The 26908-nt window shown below is 37.1% G+C and overlaps 1 protein-coding gene across 2 annotated transcripts in view; it reads right to left on the reverse strand.

The window, feature by feature from the left end:
* Window positions 1–26908, reverse strand: part of KCNH7 (potassium voltage-gated channel subfamily H member 7) — a 434910-nt gene that overhangs the window by 147980 nt on the left and 260022 nt on the right. For both annotated transcript variants that reach the window (XM_073241556.1, XM_073241555.1), the window contains exon 3: window positions 10907–11062. In XM_073241556.1, coding sequence (XP_073097657.1) covers window positions 10907–11062 — 156 coding nt within the window. The remainder of the gene's footprint in view (window positions 1–10906; window positions 11063–26908) is intronic.

The following is a 26908-nucleotide window of genomic DNA, read 5'->3' on the forward strand; positions in this document are numbered from 1 at the left end:
CAAGGCTGACGACATCTGAGACACTGCTTCTGACCTGGCCGCGTCCTCATGGGAGCAAAGAAGTAGAAAACACAGGTTTGGGATAAGGGAGATAAGACAGAAACAAGACAGGCAGTGAACTGCTTTTAGCCACCCACCGTTAAACTCTTCAGTGAGGAGGCTTTGGAAATGAAAGCAATCACATTGGTATTACGTGTACCTAATTAGGTGTCTCTGTGATAACTGCTTAATAAATCCATGCATGATTTGCTAATACTGTTATTTTGTTTCTCTTTGATAGATTTCTTACTTTTCCAAATGCCAAGTTAAAGCGTCCATGAAAGTAGAAAGAAATAGTATCTTAATTTAGATTGACTCAGGATGTAGTCATTTCATTGACAGGACCTTCCTTAAAGGTATTCTAACCGCAAATGGTACAGACGCCAGTTACCCAGTGCTTTTACGCATAGGAACTGTCCCTGATTTGGGTGTTGCTAGGTAACAAATTCTTCCAAATGATAGTCACATGGGGAATCTCTGGTGTGGATATGCCAATTTAGGCGGTCATTAACATTCACTGTTAATGAAGCAATAAAGCACAATATTTTTCAACTATCAGTAATTTTCTTGATATTAGAAATATGTATTTTGCCCAAATCCTGGGGAGTTGGGGAAGAACATGATATAAAGCTGACTGCAATCTGAAATTTTCCCAGACTTCTTTCAGCAAGCATGTCATGGTTCCTTTTTCTGTATCAAATTTAATCTTTAAAAAGAGGTAACTTCCAAATGCATGATAATAGTAAACATTAGTTACATTGTAAAGCCTTTAATTAAATTCATCTGAATAATAGACTGTTTCTGAAGTCATGCTTGCAGAATGGAAAACTCTATATTACTACTGAAGCTTTTCCTTTTTGAATTAAAGAATGACTTTCAGCTCCAATGGAGAATAGTAAAAACACTGTGAATGCCCTTTTAGAATACACAGTAAATTTCTTTGTTTTTAGCTTGAGACTTAAACACTGAGATTACAAATTTGAGGGACTAATGTAGCTATTTAGGCAACTATATATTTTATGTGTCAATTATTCAGAATATTAGGACCAAAGTACAGGAATACATTTTTAGTGGCTTAATTTAGGTTTCTAATTGCCTAAATTACCAACTGCGTTTTGTGTGTATGGACTTATCTTCAGCCAAAACTTTTAAAGTAACTTGAATTTTTATTTTAGTAAGTATAGAAGTAAAAATTCTCGTCTGATTTGGAGACCATAACTTAAATCATCTCAAAGATAATGGAATCTTCTTTATAGTGCCTTAATAAGATTAAATAAAAAGTTCACTTTTGAAAATCACTGTGAGAATAAAATACTATAGAAATTTTATTTTTTTAACATTTTTTCATTTAGTTCCACTTAAAATCTATCTTTATACTTCCATCTAAGCATTAATCAACTTAGGCCTGTCATTCTCAAAATATAGCGGGTATCAGCATGATCTGAAGGGTCTGTTAAAACACAGAGTGTTGAATTTCTTCATTTCTAATCAGTTGTTCTGATGTAAGACCAAAGAACTTGCACTTGAAACATGTTGAAAGTGGTGCTGATAATCTCTGACTTAGACAGTCTGGCTAATGAACACTCAAGAGGGAAAAAATAACTACTCATGTAAAATTAACATTTAATTATATATTGTAGAAATAAGTATTGGATATTATTATTTGCAAAATTTTGGGGATGCATGAAAGAAAATACAAATAAGCCCTGCTGGGAGCTGAAGGGGTTCCTGGCTACTGTAAATAAGGTAGGTGTTCTCTAGCTTTCCATAGTCCACACGTCCCTCTTTTGTTCTTAGCCTTTTTCAATCATTCACGTTCCTTGTCAACTAGGTCAGCAGAAGTGACAATGTGGTAGTAAAGACAAGTCACAGGGGCAGGTAAATCTGGGTGAGTTAGAAATGCTCCAGAGGCGAGGGGTCCTCTGGAGGTGGTATTCTAGAGGAATGAAGGCACTGCAGCCGAGGGGGCACCAGGTCATGCAAACCAGGTGTTCTAAAGTGTACAGTGATTCCAAGGGACCACACTGAGATCTGGGATGTGATGGGGCAGCTGCGATGGGGGACAAGGCGGAAGAGGTTTCTGAGGCAGTGCCACAATGGGTCTTCCATATGATGCACAGGGCTTTGGAGTTGTATGATGATAGGCAATCCAGAACCTCTGTAAAGGACGTAAACAGTAGGGTACTCTGACCTGGGGTGCGGTAGTAGGATGCACAGCCCTGAGGAAAAGTGTCTGAGAGAAGAGATCCCAACTATAAGACCATTTCATAAGCCCAAGAAAGATGTGTTGACAGTCTGAGTAGGCAGTTATAGTAGGCTGTATAAGAAAGATACCCACAAGACATGTTTGGCAGAATTTGACCACTCTTTGGTTGGGAGAAAGGGGGATTAGAGAAAAGGAGAACTTAATGCCCAGATTTCTGGCTCAGGTGGCATGGAAGATTACACCTTTTACAGTGCATGAAGAGTAAGAGTTTTTGATGGAATGGGGTGGATGGTGGCTGGAGATGGAAAGATAAGACTTAGGTTGAAATGCTAAATCAACCAGAAATGCTAAAATCTTCCAAGGGAGATGTCCAGTGGGCAGTTGGATATAGGAAGTCTCTAGTCTAGAGAAAGGTATGAGCTGGAGACACTGATTTGGGAGGGGGTTTTACCCTGTAGGTCATGGATGAGTTTACCCAAGTAGGTGTAGAGAGAAGATGCCTAAGAAGAGAGGGATACTAAAAGCAACTTCTAGGGGGTAAACTAATCATGTTCAAGAGTAGTAAGAGAAACAAGACAATGGTATTAAAATAGCTGTCACAGACATTAAAAGAAGCGAGTGTATATCATGGAATGTAAAAGAAGGGAGAGAGGGGAGTCAAACTTTATAAGGTACATTCAACCCAGAGGGCTACGTAGAGAGTACAACACAGAGCTTAAATACAGTGGGCAGAAGAATGAAGGAGACCAGGGAAACAAATGAACTGGTGTGGCAAATGCAAATGCCTATAGGAAGTGACAAGTAACATGAATGAAGACAATCTGGAATAAACAGAAAGGAGAGCTGAGGAATGCAGCAAGCAGAGTGTGCACACCCCATCTAAAGGCATGGCCAGTATCCAGTTCCAGATGTGTGGACAAATACTCATAGTTTTTCCGAAGTAAGCCAGAAGTCTCAATTTTATAAGTAGTCTTCCAATTTTTAAGTGTTGGCAACAAATGCAACTAATGAAAACTTTGAGAAAATACGTGATATAAACAGAGTATGTCTGTTGAAGTCTGTTGAATTCATCTTCACTTACCATGAGTATGAGCAAAAGGGAAAGAGCCAATAGAAAGCGTTGGTGAGAGGGGGTATTGGGTAGGCCAGGTTCCCAAGGAACAGAGGAGGGAATGGCTTTCAGGTGCAGATTTGAGCTTCAGGTAAGATTTATCACCAGGGGTTGGGTTATACTTTTTGATCATGGGCTGATTAAAGGAGGTTTGTGCACCCCCCGCCCCCATGCCCTCTTTGCTTTGAGGTGTGGGAATTGAAGTTATCTGTGGACACAAAAGAGTGGATTTGATGTAAGGGTCATGAGAAGCCTGGTGAAAGTTTGAAATGCTGTTGGTGGAAAGAGGTGAAGTATCTGGGAAAAAGATTTAGGATCTTTTGTGTAGTTTTGACATGCAGTATAATTGTGTATAAATTAATAAATGATAAAATTCATTATTTTCCTGTGAATAAAGCAAGCAACATTGGCCTGTTTTCTTGTTGGGAAGTGTTTCAAGTTTAGTAAAATGAGAATACTTCATGTATATTTGATAACGATGGTAGATTAAGTAGACTTAAATTTAAACAAAAGCTATTTTAAATTGATAAGAGGAGTTAACTTGCTACTAGTTAAAATTTAATCGAGTATATGAATTTAAGTAAGGTCAACTTTTATATGGGCTCCAATTGAATATTTGGCTTTAAAACAAGATAAAAACATAGAATGCATTCATTTTTTTGTTCGGATGTATATTGTTAAATCAAGAATTTTGTTTAATTCAGGTTCCCCTAATCCCCTTGAGAAAATTTTAACAAATTAAAATGTGTGTGTGTGTGCACCAGACTGGAGACCTTAGATTCCTGCTATAAAATAGAAGAAGTATAAAACTCAAATATATTTGTAAATAATTTAAAATGTAAAATAACTTAAAACAATAAAAGCAAAAGTCTTAGACTTGATAAGAATTAAGCAGCACAAGCAAGAACACATAATTTTGTTATCTTCAACAATGAGCAAATACTTCATAACAATGTATATTAGAGCAGAAAAAAAGAAAATACATTCTCCCATTGCATTTAGTTCCTTTAGATGTGGCCCCCTTTTAGTTGGCAGTAAATGTACATTTTCTCTTCCACTTGGTATTATTTCCATTTTTACAGAGACCATCAATGAGAAAAAATTTAATTCTATCTTTCATTTGGTATTAATATTTATTATGCAGCAGCAATTAATTGACTGACTTGTTCAGTATTTACCCATTTGATAGTTAGACCTATCACATGAATACTGTCTTCTTGTACTTGTGGCTCATCCTGTATCTTTGAGCATCAGTTTGCTACACATTAGTTCTTCCTGGAGAAAGCTGCTCACTTCTGCTTTGTGGTTTTGTTTCTGAACCAGAAACTAGACATGTGCACTGAGAAATGATCCACCACTTGATTCACTACAAAACAAGTCTGCAGGTTTCCCCGATTTACTCAGCCCAATTTATCATAGTCCTTTTTATGATCCATCTTTTCTATTGTGTCTCTAGCTCCTTTTCTATCACTTCTCTTCTTTTTCATCTGCATTTCCTGTGTTGTGACTTCACATATTTTTTCTTTTATTTTGACTACATTTCAGAAGAGACAGCTAAAATTACAGACACCCACATCTTCTCAAACAGACAGTTGCCTTTTCCTTACTACTCTCACTTAAATTTTGACACTCAGGGGCACATACACACACACTACCGCACACTTACACACCCCTTATTTAAATAAAAATTAAGCATTTTGAAGGTCGAGATGTTTCTGTAAAAAACAAAAAGGTGTACTGAAATTTTACTTTCTTTTATGTCTTTGTTTTTGTTTGTTTGTTTGTTTTAGTGGCCACCATGGACACAACAGTGTTTGAAATGGCCAACACCGTTATTTTTAAAATTATACTTAAAGGAAAAAAAAATCATCCGGAATTTGCCAAAGATCATAGTGGAAATTGGATGGTATCAGAAACGACTAAATATAATTTGTTTGTCTTTAACTTTTCTGTTTGATTTCAATCAACTCTTCAAAAGTTGACACCAAATAAAGGAAACTTTGGAGGATATAATGACAGAAGGGTATAATCAAAACCAATATACTGGTTGTAAATAACGGGCTTCTGTGACGCTCTGGGAACAGTTTCATCTGCATATTTGTACTCTCTCCAATGATTCCCTATAGGAATGACAGCTGCACTCATGTTCATAAAATAAGATATAATCTCTACTTAATTTGCTATGACTTACACATGAGATGCTATTTTAATCACAGTGTAAAGTTGCATATATTATGTATAACTTTTCTGGGAGGCTATGTACAGAATATCTTCCATCCAATAAACCAAAGTTTCTATTCTCCACTTATATTTGTTTGAAATGAATAGTTTATTTAAAAAAGAAAAAACCCTCTTTTTGCCATGCTGCTGATACCCATTCCCTTTATCACCTCCATGCAGTCTGATGGACCATGCAAGGCAGCTATTCTCTGGGAGGAATAAAGAATTTGTGAAGACAATGAAGAAACAAAACTAGGCATCCCCCTACAACAAATTATTTTATTGACATTTATTACCAAAACACAGGCTTACATTACCTGAAGTACACTCTCAGGAATCATTCAGTAGTGACTGAATTTGTTAGTAGAAAATATAAAGAAATCAAAACACTTACCAGCTTAAAGGAACAAGACTTTGGTATTACAATAGATTTTTACAGTACATCAATTTTGCTTTTAAGTATGTCACCTGGGAGACTGACAAATTGGTGATTTTGATAGTTTTTCCCAAGTGTGATATTGTTCACAGTAAAATATTCAGAATATCAGACTCATATTCATTAATATTTTTGTCACAATATTGCTTGAACAGAATATTGTACTATCATTTAGACATACTTATGAAAAATTATCAACTGGTGTACATTTGATTTAGTATTATACTTGAGTTTACGCCATAGGCTTTTGGGACTGTGTTTTTTGATTTTACATATATCAGAATTTATATACGGTATGACATTTTTATTCAAATATTAACATTTTGATAAAGCTTTTGTCTTCTCACAGACAATGACAGATATCTAAATTGCAATTTCTTCACAGATCTTCCTAAAGAACATGGGGATCAAGAAGGGAGGCCAATAAAATGTACAAACTACGCTTACAAAGTAATTACAGAAAGAGAAATTACAAAATTTAATTTCCATGTCGGCGGGGAATAAATGCCTAAGATTGGCTCAGGAGAGCACGCTGCAGTAGTCAGCAAGTCAGTGAAAAAAAGGGGGAGTACAAATCCTCCTTGCAGTGATGGAACACATATCAAATGGGGTTTATCCTTAGAAGAAGAGGTCTCCACACTCGGTAAGAAATAACGAGAGTGGGTCTGTGACCTGAATGGACAGAGCGCTGGGAAGAACTCTCGAAGAGGTGGAGGGAACTTCCAAGGTAGAATTGTCCCTTGAAAATGGGGAAATAAGGAAGCAGATGGATATAAGGTCCCTTTTCTAATATGAGAGAGAATATAAGGGTCAGGAGACAAAAAGCAAACACAAACAAAACCAGGAAGTGTCATATATTTTAAAGGACAAATTACAATTTTATACTTCAAGTCTATTTTGGTTTGAAGAAGGAGTATTAAAGTTTCCTATAATTTATTTCTGAAATTTTCTGAGATTCATTATCAATACTAAGGGCACTCGAGTAAGTGAGCATCAGACTTCCCATTAGCAACAATGGATGTAAGAGTAAAACAATATCTACAAGGTTCATGGGGCAATAAAGTGTGGGCCAAATATGTTATATCTACCTAGGCTCTCTTTCAAGGATCAAGTCTACAGAAAAATAATGTTGAACATGAAAGAACTCTGGAAACAGTTTAACCTATGAACATTTTTAACAGGATGAACTTTACCCAAGAAGTTATGTTTGAGGAAATTTTGACAAAAATGTTAGTGCTGAGTACTGAATACTTTTCACTAGAAATTAAATATCTAATCAGAAGGGAGAAATATTTAATCATCATATTCTCTGACAAGCTAGAAAAACACAAACAAACAAAATGGGAGAATGAGAAAGAAGATAATATAAAAGAAGCCCATTGAGTGACTTGTTGGTAAAAACTGGGCATCAAATGATATACTTTAAACCAAAAAATTAGTAGGATAAATAAACCAAGCATACTTACTGCACAGATTATTAGCATTAAGAGAAATAATATTAACTAATATTGCAGGTGGAAAGGGGAGGAAAAGAATTGCAAGCTGATTTTATTCTATTTCATACTAAGAAATGAAAATACAGTGTCTGAGGAAAAAGGGAGAAGGATTAATAACGTTATATAAATTTTCTTATGAGGGTAACTACTATAAAAAATATAAATATTCCCAAATACCAAAATAAAAGCAAAAACAGGACAAAACAAACCAAAGAACACAGTTAAAAAAAGCAAAAAAAAACATGACACGAAATATTTTAAGAGGGTGTATGTAATATAGAACATGTTAGTACTAAGCAAAACCATATTAGTTATATCAATAAATGTAAATAGCTGTGATAGTGGTAAATTAAAAGAGAAATACTATTTTCTCTTATAAGAGACAAGGGAAAACATGACTCCACAATGTATAAAAAAGACAGCTAAAACAAAGAAAGAATAGAAGGTGGTTTAAAGCTATAACAACAAAATGGAAAAAGAAATTTGCGTCATGATTTAAGATAAGTAGACTTTAGATGGAAAATTATTAAATAAAAAAGAATTATTCTGCCATAAAAAAAGAAATCCTGCCACTTGTGATAACATGGATGGATGTAGAGGGTATTATGGTAAATGAAATAAGTCAGTTGGAGCAAGACAAATACTATATGCTTTCACTTACTTGTGGAATCTAAAAACAAAACAAAACTAAGTGAACAAAACAGCAGTAGACTCAGACACTAACAAGTGAACTGGTGGTTATCATAGGGGAGGGGTTGGAGTGAGAGGACAGGGAGAGTCAGGGGAGTAAAAAGGTGCAAAAATCTCAATCATAATATAAGTTGGTCACAGGGATGCAAGTGTAGCATGGAGAATATAGCCAATTATTCTGTAACATCTTTCAGTGTTGACAGATAGTAACTGTACTAGTTGGGGTGAGAATTTAATGTGTGTAACTGTTGAATCACTGTGTCTTATACTTGAAACCAATATAATATTGTGTATCAACTAAACCTCAATAAAACTTTAAAAACCCATACTAAGAAAAAAAAAGGAGATACCTTAGAGGCTACAGGTTAACATATAGTATAATATAAAAGTATTTAGTATTTATATGAGTATCTGTGAAATAAGTAAGACAGCAGCAATATTCATAAAACAGAAATTAACAGAGATACAAGGAAATACAGAGAGAATACCCTAATAGTGGAAAATTTTAAAACAATTGTCAAAAGCTACACCACAGATGAGTACCACGCCTAGATGATATTGCAGGGGAAACACATTTCACTTTTAAAGCCCAGATAATCCCCATACTATTTCACATTGGTATCAATGCCTGATGGAATTGCACATGAACACAAAACTTAGAGATTAGTTTCCCTAAAGAATATTGATGCAAAAATCCTAAATTAATTTTAGATAAAAAGAATCAAGTGGTTTATTACAAAGTGAAATACATCAAGTTCAATGGTGGCTTCTTCCAGGGCTGCAAGAACGGTTCCATTCTAGAGTTAGTAACTCTATTAATAAAATGTACCATAAAAATAAGGAAGCAGAATAGCACAGTCAATTCCACAGATGTTTCAAAGGCAATTTACAAATCTCAACACCCATTCTTAATAAATATGCCAGTGAAAACTTCCTTAAAATTATAAAACACACACAACTTAACCTACATGCCATCATTTGAATTAATGGGGACCACAGGTGGTAGTCACAGAAAAATCAGGGACAAGGCATGATGTTTACCATCAATTTCTTTTTCAATGGTACATTTTGGAGGTAATTTCCACACAATTAGACAAGAGAAAACCATTAGATGTATATAGTAATTGGAAAGGAAAATGTAAAACAATCTCGATCTGATATGATAGAGCATTGGAAAAACTCATGACAGCCAATGTAAAAAACCAGTGTGAACTAAGAAAACTCACTAGTGTAATAAAATACAAAATTCGTACACTCAGCAAAAGAACAGTAGCCTTAAAAATAATCAGAAAATATAATGAAAGAGAAGATCCTATTTATAATAGCAGCAAAAACAAAAAAGCTAAATGTGAAGTAGCAAACCAAACAAGGAGGAAAATGTTTATCTATTCTTGAAAGATATAAAAATAAAACCTGAAACATTAACATATATAATAATATTTTTGTATGGAATGACCCAACCTCATAAAGATGCTCATTTTCCTCAAGTTGATTTGTTAAGTTAATGTGAATCCAATAAAAATACCAGAAGACAACTTGTTTCTAAATTTCATATGAAATATTCAGTAAGAAATAATCTCAAATCACTGAAAATTATTATCAAAAGAAGCATATTGTATCAAAGATTAACTGTATATTTAAAGCAGTATGATTCTGAATGACAAATAGAACAGAAGAGAAAGTCCAGAAATACACATAAGCACACAAGCAAGTTTAGTATGTGATAAAGGTGGTATCTCCAAATACTGGTGAAAAGATTGACTTTCCAGTAAGTGATAGAACAATTGGAGAGCCCTTGATAAAATGACAAACTTACATCTTACCCTATAAGCCAAGTTAAAATTAAAATACAGCAGAGATTCTAAAAGAAAATCCATACAAGTTCTAGAAAAAAAAAGAATTTATTTGCAACCTTGGATTGGTGAGTGCTTTTCTAATTATGACTGAAAAATCCAGAATCAACAAAAAGCAGCAAGAAGATAAAAGATTAATTATTTTCTGAGAATATGACTTTCCATGTATCCTACAATTTGAAGAAAAGGACAGAAAATTTGAAAACATGTGAGACATGTCCAGTTGACAAAACAAGAAATGTCCATAATGCGTAAATATATGAGCCTCACTCATAATAAGAGAAATGTGAACTAAGACCAATTGGGTGGCGCACTACTTCTTACCTATCATAGTGACAAAAATGGGCAAAACTAACTTATTCTGGTAGCATGGCTTTGGGGAAAAGATCTAATAGATTGTTGGTGGTTAATATAAAATGGTTCAAAATATAAGAGGGGGCATTTGGTAATATCAAAAAGATTACATAATCATTGATCTTTTGACCCAGGAATTCCACTTACAGAAATTCACTTGGAAGATACTTGTTCAAGGATATGCATATACAAATATAAAAATACACATGCACAACTCTCTCTGACATTACTTGTAATAGCCAAACTTTGGAAACAACCTAAATGCACATCAATAAGGGACTGGTTGAATTAGCTATGGTATAAGCAACTCAGATGGCTTTGAGAGCAGTTGATCAATTCTGTAAGGCATGAAGGGATAACATCTACTCCGGCTTTTTTTTTAACATGAAAGTATTTTATATGCAAACATATTCTGAGAACTGAATCAAAATAAGAAATACATTAAAATTACTACCATACCAGAATATCAAGAACATTATGTATACATTGCCTTTTACTTACGGTTTACAGTTTTGATTGGTAGTATTGGGTTTACTCTTTCTGGGGAGGCAGCGTTTTCCTCATCTGTCACATATTCAAAATTAATGATAAACATCATGGCGACGCCCTCTTGGTTTTTCACTGGAATTATGTGAGTATTACAAATGAAAGTGGACCCTGTGGAGGTGAAAAATGAATGTTAGGTCAGAAGTGTCAGTAGTAACTCCCTTTAAAATTTTCTATCTTACATGACCACTGAAATTCAATTAAAATTTTTTATTTTACATTTTGTTGTACATAAATTTATCTAAAAAATGCACAAATTTTGCTAGAAAGACTTTACAAATTCAGTCACTAGATTGTAGAAAAGCAGAATATCAAATCTCATTTGTTTTCACACCCACTACTATAATAATTAGTACAAAAAAACAAAAAGACACATACTTTAACTTTCTAGATGTAACTCTTAGACTTTCCTTTCTATTTTGATTAATTCTGAATCCATATAAAATATAGCTGTATAAACACATACATTTTCTGTCATCTAGATTTTAGTGTTAAGAAAATTATTTACTTTTTCTCTTTCAATACCTTGAATATAAAATAGTGACTTAATGACTGTTTTAAAAGTATTCCAGTAATTCTTTCCTTTGCTGTACAAAGTTCACAATGCCCACATTATAATGGTTTTGTTTGGTTTGCAATGTTAGAAAATAAGAACAAAATTCTGTCTATGTGATTGTGTTAATTTGATCCCTTCAACCAAGAAGATAAATTTTAAAAGCACAATTATAGGGCATACAAGATACACTGCAGTAGAATCTTCTAGAAATGAAATGAACTAGGAATGATTCATTTATAATTAATTGCCACCACACACCCTTCAACAGAAGACCCCAGGTTCAAGGTTCAGAGAATACAGTCCAGATGTTGACTTTTTAAAAAATCAACTGACTTCTGACTGACTTCTTGGACTGACTTATAGAACTGAGTATTTCCTCAAAGCAGTTTCCTCACATCTTTATCTTCGGAATATTTTCCCTAGTCATGGTGATGGAAATCTCAAAGGTTAGGCATTTGTTTGGGGTCAAGATTATTGTGTTTTTAAAATGCAAAACTTCAGGGAGAGTTCTTAATGTCTCAGGCAGTACAGTGTATTTCGATGGTGTTCTTTTAACATCTGGCTGGGACCACGTGGAATCTTGAGGAAAGTGATGGTTCAAGGCAGAGGCGGAACAGGTTGGAAGCAAGAAGGGTTTGGCGTGGGACTTCAGAGGGAGATGTGCGAAAGTGAGATGACATCAAGAGACCGGGACAGAGACCAGAGCAAACAGCAGAAGAATGTAGTTGGGTCCCCAACATCTGCCAAGGCCAATTGATCCTTCTGTCCCAAAACGGTGTGTTGTATTTATGTTCTATTAAAGACAAAATAAATGTGAGAAAACTTTTTCTTCTCATGCCTGCATAACATGGCTCCTTCTGCCAGAAATGAGAACAAAGATGATTGCTAATATTGTTACAGATTGAAACATCACAGTTGAAGGGTGTGGGCCTGGAGATCTAATTATTACTTATGAAACTATTTCTGTGGGTGAACATATTCTAATTTTTAAAGCTGATTTACAAATGTACTTTTAGAACATTGATTCTTTGTAAGGTGGGGATGCCTACATGCTAGTTATGCTTTGAATTTTCAAATGTGGATAGCCTCCCGGATTTGAAATGTAGAAGATATTATTTATAATTAACTTCATATTTTCTATAAATGTGACCTTGGCTTTACAGATGTTGGAATGGATGTTTTGGGAGTGACATGCAGCATTCTCACAGTCTTCAGATATCTCTTTGAGTCATTTTATAAAGTAGTTAGCTAGAGCACTTGTCATAGTTTCCATGGTAACAAACAGGATGACTTTAGTAAACAGAAAATAAGCAATTTAAGGCTGTTCCATTAGAACTAAAAATAGAATTGCTTCAGACCAGACATCTCAATACAAACTGGCTAAACAGAGAATCTGAGGAAATGTTGGAAATAGCCATTATGTATTTTGCTAATGAATGAAAATACATATTGATATTACCACTTAAAATGACATTTCCTGGATCATTTAGAATATCATTGCCAATTCACAGATTTGTTATTTAGTGGTTTCAAATCTTAGAACAATTGAAGTATATCGCTGATTGTATAACAAAACATAAAGCACAGATTTTGGAAAAATCCATAAAAACAGTTGTGATGATGGAGAGCCAATAGGTCTGTAATAGAGCAGAGTAATTTTGCTTTCAGTATTAAGGGGCAAAATCATGTCTTTCAATACTAATGCTTGTAAATTTACTGTCTAGGGCTAAAAATCATAAAATTATAGGGCTTTATAAAAAAGTTCAGCTATAGCATTGGCTTGTTAGCATATTGAATAAGCATAATTAATCTGGGATTTACTGCCCACTGTTATTGTTTCCTGCATGTTTCTATTAAGCAGTATATCTCCTCTAAAGTTAACTGAAGACACACATTTACATTTTTTTTCCTCTTTAAGTTTTTGGATTTTATGTCACTATCAATCTTGCATCGCTGCTGGAAAGCAGATATTGAGAGGAGATACATGGAATTTAGAAGAGGAGGAGAATCAAATACATTGCACAGAACTAAAATATATTTTTAGCTGTGTAACTTTACAAACTCCAAGTTCTGTCAAGATACTACTTTTATGAAGTGACATAACCCAAACAAGTCATTACCGTGTGTTCCTGAATATTTTTCTTGAATGCAACACTGGGGACAAGGGAAACGGAAATATAATCCAGCAAAAATAGCAATGAAAAAAACTAGACACATTCAATAATGTATAAATAAGAGATCCATTCAAATCTAGAAATGAAAAATTCAGGCCTTGTTAAGAAGGATCATGTATTCAAATGAAATTAATAATGAATGCTGAGAAGAAGCTTATCTGCTATGAGATCATCAGTAATTATAAAATGATCATGCAGTTATAGTAATAATATATAGTTAGACTTAGGTTCATTTGCATGTTTTGTGTCCTGAGTGAAAACATTCCCAAGGTGGAAAGCCTGCTGAGGAGGAACAGTGCTCATTTTAATAAAATGTCTGGAATGTTCATTTTTAACTATAGCCACAGAATGAGCACACTCAGGGTAATCTGAATGATTCGTCACTTATCAATGAATTGCTGGCATACTCCTAGCTGCATTTTAAAATAAAAGGCCAGGCGTGCTCCTTTTCCTCTACTTTAAAGATGTTTCATGCCACTGTTTGTACTCTGTTACTCTAAAACCTAAGCCCTCTTCCCTTCCACCTGGAGGGAAAAAACAGCAGCCAGTCTGTGGAGAAGGTCAAGGGCAGCAGGCTGTAGCTGGGTCCCCACTGCACTCTGACTTGAGGGAGGTTCGGATTGGGATTTTAGAACTGACACTGTTTTTATAATTGGAAGTTGCTGGAAGGGAAGGATGTGCCTGATCACCGTCTAAAGACAGTGGTCAATTACGCTAGTGAATACAGTTTAATGGGATGACAAAAACACAAACAAGCTGCCTTTTTTCACAGGCTGAGCTTCGCACTGTCGAGTAGAACTCAAGCAGGTGTAAGGCTCTTAGAACAGTACTTGGCATGGAGTGAAATTCAGTAATTTGAGCTGTTACTTTTGCGTCTTGTTGGAAGGTCTCCAGAGGGGCCTCTTGACTCTCATGCTTCTCTCTGTAATTTCCTCCAACGCTCTGCCATTCTTGGAACCACATGTTCCACTGTTGGTTGGCATTCTGGGGCACTAAGCGGAGATTATTTTTCTCTGAGCTGATTGGTTTAGTGAATACCCGGGAGTTTTTAATTCATTTCTTTCTAGTAGACTGTGGTGCCCTTTGAAGATGAAAAAATACCACTAGAGATCTACCCTAGAAGAAAAATAAAGCAGTCAGAATACAAATGCCTCATCACAGAGGCAGCATTGCTCATCTTAAATTGAAAATCTTATTAAAAAAGCAACGGGGCTGGTATGCCTCCTTGGAGAAAGTTACCCAGCTGTGAATGACTTAATGTGGATCCACAAGGAAGTAAGTAATATTGTGCTTCTCTTTTCTGCATCTACTGTTTCCTTTCTTTCTTTCAGCACTTTTCTCATCTTCTTCTGCTCTCTTCAGGCTTCCAAGGTGAAATATTATGAACTTCCTCTTATCAAGGAGGAACATCACGACATACATGACTTTCTTGTTGAACTGTTAATGACATAATGGATTACCACTCTCAGAAGTTTTTAAGGAGAGCAGTGAAAAACAATTAACCCAAGATAAACTCTAATTATAGACTCTATGTAGAAGAAATAGTTTGCTTGTGTGGATAAGACCTTCCAGATAGCCCTTAATTCGTACCATGTAAGTAACTGCATGCTGATATCGATGTCACTCTTGAACAAACTGTGGCCCAAAGAACAGGAGAGGATCATGACAGGGCCTTGAAACAGAACTGGAAGAAATTTCTATGATTGGAGAGTGGGTCTGAAATTGTTTAGCCATTTGGTTATTTTTTAACAGATATTAGCCCAGTCCTGAAAAGAGAAATAAACACAGCAGGGATTTCATCCTCACTCATAATCCACTTCCAGAAGTCATCCCAAGGTTTGTAGAATAACAGAGCAGTGAAAATATTCCATTCACAGCACATTTATAACCAGACTATAAGCTCCCCAAAGACAAGATATTATCAGCTTATCAACACATGATGAGAACCAATACATATCTGCTGAATTAATAATCACTCCTTTTGCCTCTCTGACAGTGAGATGATTCATGAAAAGCTGTCAACAGGAGGTGACCTCTGAGCCAAAACAAACAGCACTTGTGCCTGTGGTGGGGAGTAGCCTGTAGTCTTAAGATGGATTTTTGAGTTAGAGACCTGGCTCCTAAACTTGACAGATTATTTAGCTTCTCTGTGTTCTGGTTTCTTTTTCTGTAGATTTAGGTCAAATAGTATCTATCCTTTAAAGTTTGAGCGCTAAATGAGAGGATACATTTGGAATGTGGTGCCTAATACATAAGAGACATTCAATAAATGGTAGCTTATGGAAATGGGACACTTTAATATAATAGGTAGATGTAGAAAATGGACATGCCCAAAGTATTACTCTTGTAAGAGCCCAGGAAGTGCTAGCCCTAAGCTTTTGAGGCTGAGCAGGAGTAAGGTTGCAGATAATGGGAGTTCCATGGACAAGAAACACATGCACAATTCAAACCCATTCTATTTTAACAACCAATTACTCAGAAACCACTACATGCTGGGCACTGTTCTAGGTACTACAGGTTCAACAGGGAATCAAACCGGCTTAAATCCTTGCCAATGTGTAGTTACAATCTGGTGGAGTTGGGGGAGCCAGAAATAAGTAAAATACAGAGTAGGTTAACTGGAGATGGTGTAGAATACCATGGAGAAAATAGAGAAAGGGGATAGTTAAGGGCCAGGAGTAGGGGAATGCTTGTAACTTTTAGCAGAATGAGAAAGACCTCCCTGAAAAGGTTATGTTTCCGTGAGGAATTGAAGACTGGGCATGAGTCATGAGGATGTCTGGGAAAGAGGTAACAACACAAGGAAAAGCCCTCTTTTGGGGCTGAATCGTGTCTTCCAAAGCTGTTGAAGCCCTAATTCCCACTGTGACTACAGGGCCCACAAAGAGGTAAATAAGGTTAAATGAGGTCATAACGGGGGGCCCTAATCCGGTGGGTCTAGTGCTCTTACATGAAGAGGAGCAACCAGGAGTCTACGCACACAGAGGAAAGGCCGTGAAAGGACTGGGTGCCAAGGTGGCCGTCTGAAGCCCACATGGAGTTTTCACCAGGAACCACCCCGGCCAGCACCTTGATCATGGACTTTGAGCCTTCAGAAACATGGGCAAATATGTTTCTGTTATTAAAGCCATCTAGTCTATGGCAGCCCAAGCTAAGACAGGCTGAAACATGCCAGGACAGGCTGCCAGTGTGGCTAAAACTGAGGGGAAAGCTCAAGATTAAGCTTAGGGGAAAGCCACAGGAGATCCCGGCCAGAGAGGCAGCTGCGCAGCGCAGCGGGGAGGGTGGCAGAGCAGCTAGAACTCTGTGAGCATTGCCATGTCTCGGGCTAAGAAAAGGAAGCCACTGGATGGACTGAGAGAGGCAATTTTTAGGCTCTGGCTTCTGTAAAGACATAGACACAGATATGTTTTGTTGGTTAAGCAATCTGATTTCAGCAGAGCAATAATGTAGTAGAGTGTGGACTGTAATTGGGAAGCGACGGAGGAGGACTGAGTAGCAGGAGGTCATTTCCTGACGATCTTCTATTTTCTTATAATTCAGTCTTTCAGTGTTGGGGATACAATGATTTGTTTTAAGCATGAAAGTATCTTCAGAAGAAGTATTTATTTAGCACGTGGGCTATTTTTAGTACTGGTGATGTCTTAGAGAAGTTAGTTCCAAAGCTATAGGAACTATTTATTTGAAGAGACAGAGGCATTTCTGAGACATTTAGAAAGACTATTAATTCTTATATCATATCGACAAGAATAAATGGTACATCTGTTCCACTGAGCACGTATGATCTGTTTAACATTGTGGATCAGAGCAAACTTGATCGTTTATGGGAGGTTAGTATTTTAATACTGTCCATTTCTTTTATTTCACCAGCCTAAATGAATCTAGTGAAAGCAAATACTAGGGACTCATGTGAGATAATAAAAATATTTTATATAGAAGTGTTATTAACAAAAGGACAGAGCTGACAAAAAATTGCCAGTGCATCTGATAGTACAGTCAGTCTAAATAAACAACCTTAAGGTAATAATCACCAGCGTCTGTACATTTAACACAACAATCACCAACACAATCAAATTATGAGAGTTGCGAGCATGTCAGATAGTTGATGTAGCTGATGGGGCTAGACACATCCTTTCAGAATTTTCAGGAGAGATTATATATAAACCTCTCCTTTGAAAAATTAAGAACTAACCTGATTGACACAAACCTTGTCACGTTCTGTGTGGTACTATTAGCTCTGTGTGAGATGTCAGCAGCATGCATTATTTATTTTTAATTACTTTTTATTTCAAACAATTTTAAGTGCTCAGGAAATGGTGAGGGAGAGCAGTAAATTTCCTGCATATGTAGTTCTGTAGCCTCTGGAATTGGCCAGACCTGACTCTATTTCATTCCCTGAGACCTTGGGGCCAGGTTCCAATCTCCCTGAGATTCAGATTCCTCATCTATAAAAAGAGGAAAGGAAGAGAGAGCCCTCCATTTCATAGTGTTGTTGGGAAGGTGAAATTTGATAATACATGTAAAGTCCTTAGAGTGAAACCTGGCATATAGTAACTGGGCAATTAATGAGTGTTACTCTTACGAGCTGGGGTGGAAAAAATCAATTTCTCAGCTCAAAATGGTGGTTAACCTTGTTTCAAAGGTTCAATGATAAAATTGAGTCATTCAACTTTTAAGAAATTTCAGAGATGAACTCATCAGCTTAGTCCCCTGGTCTCAAAAGCACACTAAACTTGTGCATTTTGTCTTCAAAAGTGCATCAAAACAGCCTTTTGAAAGGGGTAGGGGGTTCAGTAGAAAGAAGCAGCTTCTATCACCTAGTGGCTTAAAATATTTCTCCACAATTTTGCAGTGATAAGGCCATTGGTTTACTTCCTATATTTCTCTGGTCCCTGAGGTTTGTCTTGTTGCCTTTAAAAAGTACACCATATAGTTGGTAACTTTAATAATAGCAGAAATCCGCCTCTTTTGGCAAGCTCCACAGTCAGTGGAATTTGGTATATAGTAGAAATGTATGAAACGATCTTGACTTCTGGATTTGCGCTAGGGTACCACAATCAGTCTTTGACAGCACATTTTAGGAAGAAGGGTCATAATAACAGCTAACATTTATCAGGGTCAGCCTCCATTCTAATGGCTTTACATGCTTTAATATCATTTGCATCTTCACAAAAGCCCAATAATGATGGCACCATTACCATCCCTATGATGTAGATGAAAAGCAAGCCATGCACAACTTCTCCTTTGCCTTGATCTTGGGTCACTTCTTCCCCTTTCCATGATTGGGGCAGAAGGTCTAGAATCCAATTCCTTCATTGTACTAAGACCCTAAATTTCATGATTTTTCACTCCGGTATATTCTATGAAGATTTGTCTCTTATAAATAAAGTCCTGATAACTAAAATTCTTCCTACTTCTTTTTTCAGTCTTGCACATTTCTGCAGCATTCCTTAATGCTTAAGCACCATTCCCTTCTCCCACCACCTGGCAGGCAGCAAGTCACCATGTATTTACTCAGCCCGCACCAATCCTGCATTTCATTTTCACCTCTTCAGTCCTATACTGCCTCCTAACAGTTTCTATCGACCTTCCATTTCATCAGCTCTGGGATTTCTAAGAATAAAGGTGCTCTACTGCTCCCTCAACGCCTATATATTATCTTTAATACTACTATTCACAGTTACAGAATTATACTATTACTGCCATTTTCTGAATGTTTTCCATGCACCACGTGTTTTGCATAAGAAACCATTATTTTAGAGAAGTTTCTCAAGCAGAGCAGCGCCAGGGTTTGAACTCAGACCTGTGCAGCTTTCCTTATTGCTCCTACATCAGTGTTTCCCAAACAGTGAAATGTTACTGGAAAAGGCTTTCTGTAATTAATCCAGTTTGGAAGTTTCCTCCTCTAGGAGATGCTCAGTGCACATTATTGTTTCAGAGGTTTTGAGACATTCTGATAAACAAGAATAGTTACTTTTTTTAATGCAGCACTTTCCAAATGGATTTGACTCTGAAATCGTATTTTAGAGAAATTTGCAGTCTAGCTTCTTGGAATGTCATGGAAAATGCTGAGTTGTGTTACACTCCTTCTCTGTTTCAAAGACACCTTTCTGAGAAGAAGCAAAGCAAATGTCAAGGGTGGCCAAGATGCTTATTGGAGAGAGAGAGGAGTTACAGGACCATAAGCCGGGCAGGAGGGGGAAGATGATGGCAAAGGCCAGTGTCACCTCCTCAATATATTTTGCTTGGTATGAGCACTGATCTGAGATCTCAGAAACCCAACTAAAATAGCATTATCATATTTGGCCACATATCTTGCAGCGATGATTTCTCCATAAGCTAGCTCTAAGTTGCAAGGTTATCTCTAACTAAAATACAATCGGTTGTTTCACATCCTAGATCCTGTTCATACTATTTGATGGAGATCAGGTTTTAGGATGTAAAAGACCTAACTCAATAATCCATTCCTCTCCTCCCTCAAAAACTGCATGAGACGACTCTGACACCTGCAAGGAGACATTCTCACTGTATTTCCTCAGGAGTCCTTCCTCTTCATTCTCAAAATGTAGGCATATGTGAACTTATTATTATGACTGACTCTCCCTCCTTCCCACTAACACATTCTCTGCTAACATTTTTGTTTAGGTGTTAGGTTATCTCCATATTTATAAACTTGAGTGTTGAAAAAAGCAAGTTCATTTGTTTTTCTATGCTTGATGAACTACTAATAAATTATTTGGAGATTGAAATTAGAAAGGAAAACTCTTACACTTTGTCTGATTTATGAATCAGATTATCTCTTAAAATGTACTACTGTGATTTCCCACCTCCCAGCCCCAGTTCCAGTTTCATTTGGAGTTTTTGAGATTGAAATTAGTGTATTGGAACATACGGGTATTAGAACAAGCTGAGGCTGATTTACAGGCTATTCTTAGTATCCAGGCAAATTGGATCCGTATTTGTAATCAGGAACTTTGGGACATATTTGTAACAATTTTTAAGATTGTGGCTTTTATACTCAAGCAAATATTTGGTTATTGGGGTCATTCTGTTTTTCATAAGACACATTCATGTTACCAAGCCTCAAATGTGCCTATAGCAAGCCCACCCCACTAAACTGCTATTTGTTCAGTAAAACTGTATAACCCTGCATCTACTGGACCAACTCAGAATACGAGTGAATGTGCACATCACCCTGGTATGTCCACACTCAATACAATTAGAATCCTGAGGTCAGCCACCACTGTGTGGATGTTATTGCAAACTAGGTTATCCATGGCTGGATGGGTAGTACGCTATGATGCTCATGGTATATCTGTGATTGTTGAAAAGAATTATACTTTGATTGCTTTTGCTATGTTTGCAACTTTGGAGTGGGAAGAAAAGTTGTAAGCAATGTGAGTTTGAGTAAAATATATTTTAAATAAATATGTTTTCACAAGCATGTTAGGTACCTACTGTGCTCAAGTTACCACGCCACAAACTGTAAGAGTTATAAACAGGAATAAAACAGGGACCCTTCGTGAAAAGAAGAACCCACTCATGACAGTGTGCTTGACTGCCTCGGAGGGGAGCAAGTCATTCTGCTCCAGGATGTGGACAGTTTCCTGGAGGAAGAATCAGTTAAGCTGGGTCTTAAATGATTACGATGGGTAGAAATTGAGGGGGGAGGCATCTCAACTTGAGGGAAAAATATGAGCAATGGAGGAATGTAGTGACTCAAGGGCAAAGTGAGTGGTGTGTGGCCCTTTGGGGCCAACCAATTTAATTACCGTTATGCCTGACATTTCTGGTTTTGATAAAAACAAACAACAGACTTTTATTAAGCAACTGTTACGTGCTAGTTATTAGGATGAGTTCTTTACATCCTCTATCTTATTTAATATTCATAAGAACCTTAATGAAGTACCAATGCTCAATAGCCTCATTTCATAGAAGAGGACCTTGAGACTCAGAAGAGAAAGGAACTCCCCAAGTCACGCAACGCAGGTGGTCGGTGGGAGAGCAGGATGCCAATCTAGATGATCTAACACATGCCATAGTCTTCACACAACATAATGAGGCCTTTGTTTCTACTTATTTGGGGTGATATAAATGACTCCAGCCACCCTGACCTCTGTTTTTTCAGCTTCTGGTTGAATTTAATGTTTCACCTTCAGCACACATTGTCGGGATTCTGAGGTACGTCTACTTCATCCAACACCAGAAAAGGTGCATTTAAAACAACAAACAAATCATGGAGAGTGGCTCGGCTCCTCTGAGAGTCCTTTGCTATGAGTACAGAACTTGACGGGGTTAAAATTAGGCTCTGAGGGCCTGTCTGGGACACCAGACGCAGAAAAGAGTGAAATTGAAGGTGTTTCCCCAGGTAATAGTCCTTCTTTCTTGTCACAAAAACGTCTTTTTTGTTTGAGCACTATGACTTAGGATTTTCATTTTTATTTTTTAAATGTGTACACTATTTTTACAGAAGAGCAGAGGAAGCAGAAAGGATGTCCGGGAAACTAGTGACAACAGGGCCTTTCCTGCCTATCGGCAGTGTTAGTGAGAGACACCCTCTCCTAGGCTTAGACACTAGGGTTTTGGGGGCATGTGGCTCCTAAGAGGTTGTCTGCTTCCAAACGCTGCCCGAGGCATGGCCCTGCAGCAGGCACCTCATGGCAGGCATTCTTTGTCATGGCCCATCTTGCTGTGGATATATTTTTTTCCAAATATAGTTGAACAGCAAGAGGGAAGGATGTTTTATTTCAAATTGAGTGGGACCACATTTATTGATGATTTCATGTTTTAGCCATCCCAGGATTCCAGGCCCAGCCTAGAGCTCTTCCAAGGTATCAGAGTGATGACTGCTGAGGTCTAGCTGCAGATGGGGACCAAGGAGAAGGACGCACATGGGGATGACCCGATCTGTGTACAGGGCAACATACGTTTAGCTGAGGGGCAGGATCTACTTTCTGAGTCCGTGAAAGGCTGCCTAGTGTAGTGGTTAAGCCTAAAGTCCATGCATCGACTGCTAAGGGTTAATTCAAGGATCTGGCACTTTTCAGTGTTTGATCTTGGAATAGGTTATTTAACTGATGTGAGACTCGGTTTTTCCCATCTGTAAAATAGGGATTTGTGGAGTGGCTAATAATGGTTAGCCACTTTATGGAGTCACTGTGAGGACTAGTTGAGTCAATTACCTGCATCAAGCTTAAAGCACAGCCTTGTATTTTGTAAAAAACTCTGTTATTATTATCATAAAGGAATTACCAAGGAATAATTTTCAGTTCTGTAGACAGCAAGTGATTGACTGAAAAATGGAGTGTAAGATTTTTAAAAAATAAACTGTGGAGGGGGGACAATATGCGCTTATAGTTCATCCATTTCCCTTATGAGCACCCCTATTTCTGGTCCTTTTGGCTTCTAACTATACAGTTGCCTCCCAAGACGTTGCTTCTTCCTTGCCTCTAGTTCTAAACTTCCCCTGGGTCTTATTCCTTATAAAAATTTACTGTTCTATTGCATTAAAAAGAATAAAGTACCTAGGAGGAAACCTAACTAAGGAGGTGAAAGACCTATACCCTGAAAACTACAAGACACTCTTGAGAGAAATTAAAGAGGATGCTAATAAATGGAAATACATCCCATGCTCTTGGGTAGGAAGAATTAATATTGTGAAAATGGCCAGCATAAAGCAATCTATAGATTCAATGCAACCCTATCAAAATACTGACAGCATTCTTCAACAAACTAGAGCAAATAGTTCTAAAATTCATATGGAACCACAAAAGACTCCAAATATCTGAAACAATCCTTAGAAAGAAGAATAAAGTGGGGGGATTATGCTCCCCAACTTCAAGCTCTACTACAAAGCCACAGTAATCAAGATAATTTGGTATTGGCACAAGAACAGAGCCATAGATCAATGGAATAGAACAGAGAGCCTAGATATAAACCCACACATATATGGTCAATTAATATACGATAAAGGAGCCATGGACACACAATGGGGAAATGACAGCCTCTTTAACAGCTGGTGTTGGCAAAACTGGACAGCTACATGCAAGAGAATGAAACTGGATTACTGTCTAACTCTATAAACAAAAGTAAATTTGAAATGGATCAAAGACCTGAATGTAAGTCATGAAATCATTAAACTCTTAGAAGAAAACATAGGTAAAACTCTCTTGAATATAAACATGAGCAACTTTTTCTTGAACATATCTCCTTGGGCAAGGGAAACAAAAGTAACAATGAACAACTGGGACTATGTCAAACTAAAAGGCTTCAGTACAGCAAAGGACACCATCAGTAGAACAAAAAGGCACCCTACAGTATAGGAGAATCTATTCATAAATGACATATCCAATAAGGGCTTGACATCCAAAATACATAAAGAGCTCATGTGCCTCAGCAACCAAAAAGCAAATAACCCCATTAAAAAATGGGCAGAGGATCTGAACAGAGACTTCTCCAAAGAAGAAATTCAGATGGCCAACAGGCACATGAAAAGATGCTCCATATCACTAATTATCAGGGAAATGCAAATTAAAACCACAATGAGATATCACATCACACCAATTAGGATGGTCAACATCAAATAGACAAGGAACAACAAATGCTGGCAAGGATGTGGAGAAAGGGGAACCCTCCTACACTGCTGGTGGGAATGTAAACTAATTCAACCATTGTGGAAAGCAATATGGAGGCTCCTCAAAAAACTAAAAATAGGAATACCATTTGACTAAGGAATTCCACTCCTAAGAATTTACCCTAAGAAAGCAGGAGCCCAGTTTGAAAAAGACATATGCACCCCTATGTTTATTGCAGCACTATTTACAATAGCCAAGAAATGGAAGCAACCTAAGTGTCCATCAGTACATGAATGAATAAAGATGTGGTACATATACACAATGGAATATTATTCAGCCATAAGAAGAAAACAAATCCTACCATTTGCAACAACATGGATGGAGCGAGAGGGTATTATGCTCAGTGAAATAAGCCAGGCAGAGAAAGACAAGTACCAAATGATTTCACTCATCTGTGGAGTATAACAACAAAGCAAATACTGAAGGAACAAAATAGCAGCAGACTCACAGAACCCAAGAATGGACTAGCAGTTACCAAAGGGAGAGGGTTTGGGAGGGTGGGTTCGAAGGGAGGGATAAGGGGATTAAGGGGTGTTATGATTAGTGCAAATAATACAGGGGGGGCGCACAAGGAAGGTAGTATAGTACAGAGAAGACAAGTAGTGACTCTATAACATCTTACTATGCTCATGGACAGTAACTGTAATGGGGTATGTGGTGGGGACTTGATAATAGGGGGAATGTAGTAACCACAATGTTGCTCATGTGAAACCTGAGAATAAGATTGTTTATCAATGACACCTTAATAAAAAAAAAAGAAAATTTATCATTCTATGTATTTATTTAAGAGTGTTGCCTAAGCACTTGTTGACAGAGATACATGGGGTCTAATATTCAGATAAGGGAATAAATCTCATTTCTGGTGTCTGAAAATTTTTGGCAGAGGAGCCTTATGCTCATTTGGTTTTATCCATGACTGGAAATATATTGGACATAGAAGCTGTGGTTAATTACATCAGATGAAGCTTAAACCTTTAGCTTCTCTAAACAAGATCTTCCATCAAAATACCAATGGGTCCTTCCTGCTGCCAGATGACATTGAAGCTGGTCAGTGACTCCATAGCAGCATGTTACCTCTCCTCATTAATCTAAGCCAACTTGACAGGAACTTTCTGGAGATAAAGTCCTATATCAGAGAAGTTTCTCTGATGATAGAAATATCAGGCACTATGGTGAGCCAATGGGAGAGACATTTTGGAGGTGATGGACTCATTTATCACAGCTCAAATGGTAAAGAATTGAAAACTAAATTCAACTGAACACGCTGGTAAGATTTCAGTAGAACTTACAACATCACTTGCAAGGCTGATCTATCATGTATTATACATGAGAAGAAAGGGATTGAAACTTTTAAGATGAAAATAATTAATTTCCTAGATCCCCATCCCTGCCTGCCATTGTAAATTGGCAGTGACAAGGCAACCAGGCACTACTACATGGCATTAACATGAACAAGAATGAGGAAGGAGCCCACGTTTGGTCATCTCCTAACATCAATGGAAAAACAGAAGGCCCCGTCCCCCAATCTCAAACGACAAGAGGAGACTAAATTGATTTCACTGATATTCTTTAAAATACTCCTCCTTCTAAGAACTGCACCTAAGAAGAAGTCAGTATTTCAAAGCGTCTCCATGTGGATTGTATGGAAAGCTTCCCAGAGAGGTGACATCAAATTGCATCTTAATGGAGAATGAATAAATATTTCCAGACTCATTTCTGAAGCCAAGTTGATGTAGAATGCTTGGCACATACATAGACAGTAAATGGTGTTTCAGAGCCTTGCCGGAGGAAAAGTAATGGAACAATGGCATATACTGCTCCTAAACCACACCCTCTCTGGGACAGTGTTGAGACGGGAGTGTAAGGAGTGGTGTCACTCCTGCTGGATTTCTTCAGTTTGCCCTTCCAGCCTCACTCTCCATCCTTCTACCCCTGCTCAGAATGGAGAGAAGATGCCAAAAGAACTCCCTTATCTTCTTGGTTTTTATCCAGTGGCGATTTTCAACAAGAGATGGGGAAGAGGAAGAAGAGGATGGGGGATTTTTTCCTAGGATCCATGGCTGGGTTATAGTTTTGGACGCATCCTCACTAAACTTCAGTTCCTGTCCGAGCTCAACAGACAGCACCATCCTAGGGTTCCAGTAATTATCATGCCTGCTGCTCATCCTGTCTGGTTGCTCTTTACTGTTACTAAGACAGAGACACTAACCATGTCTGGTTGCTTCTTGGAAATCCTACTTGCACTTCTGTACATTGTTCTTTCATTAACCAATGTGAGTGTTCCAAATACAGGATAAAAATATTACTGGACAAAGAAAGTCAGCAGAAACTTGTTAAACAGACATACCATGTTTAAAGAATAAAGATGTTGTAAATTACTGGGATAATGAGAATCAGTTGGATATGTTAGATAAGACAGAAAGAATAAAAAATTAGGCCAGATAATTAATTGCATAGATATTCTTCACAGATGCCCCTCAAATTATTTTTGGCTGAATTTGTCCCCATAGAGATTGGTAGAAATCTTAATCAGGACAAAATGTTAAGTGTCACGTATTTGGATAAGATAAATGACTTACTGAGATTGAATTCC

Source organism: Manis javanica, chromosome 7 (assembly GCF_040802235.1).
Source record: "Manis javanica isolate MJ-LG chromosome 7, MJ_LKY, whole genome shotgun sequence".
Lineage (NCBI taxonomy): Eukaryota > Metazoa > Chordata > Mammalia > Pholidota > Manidae > Manis > Manis javanica.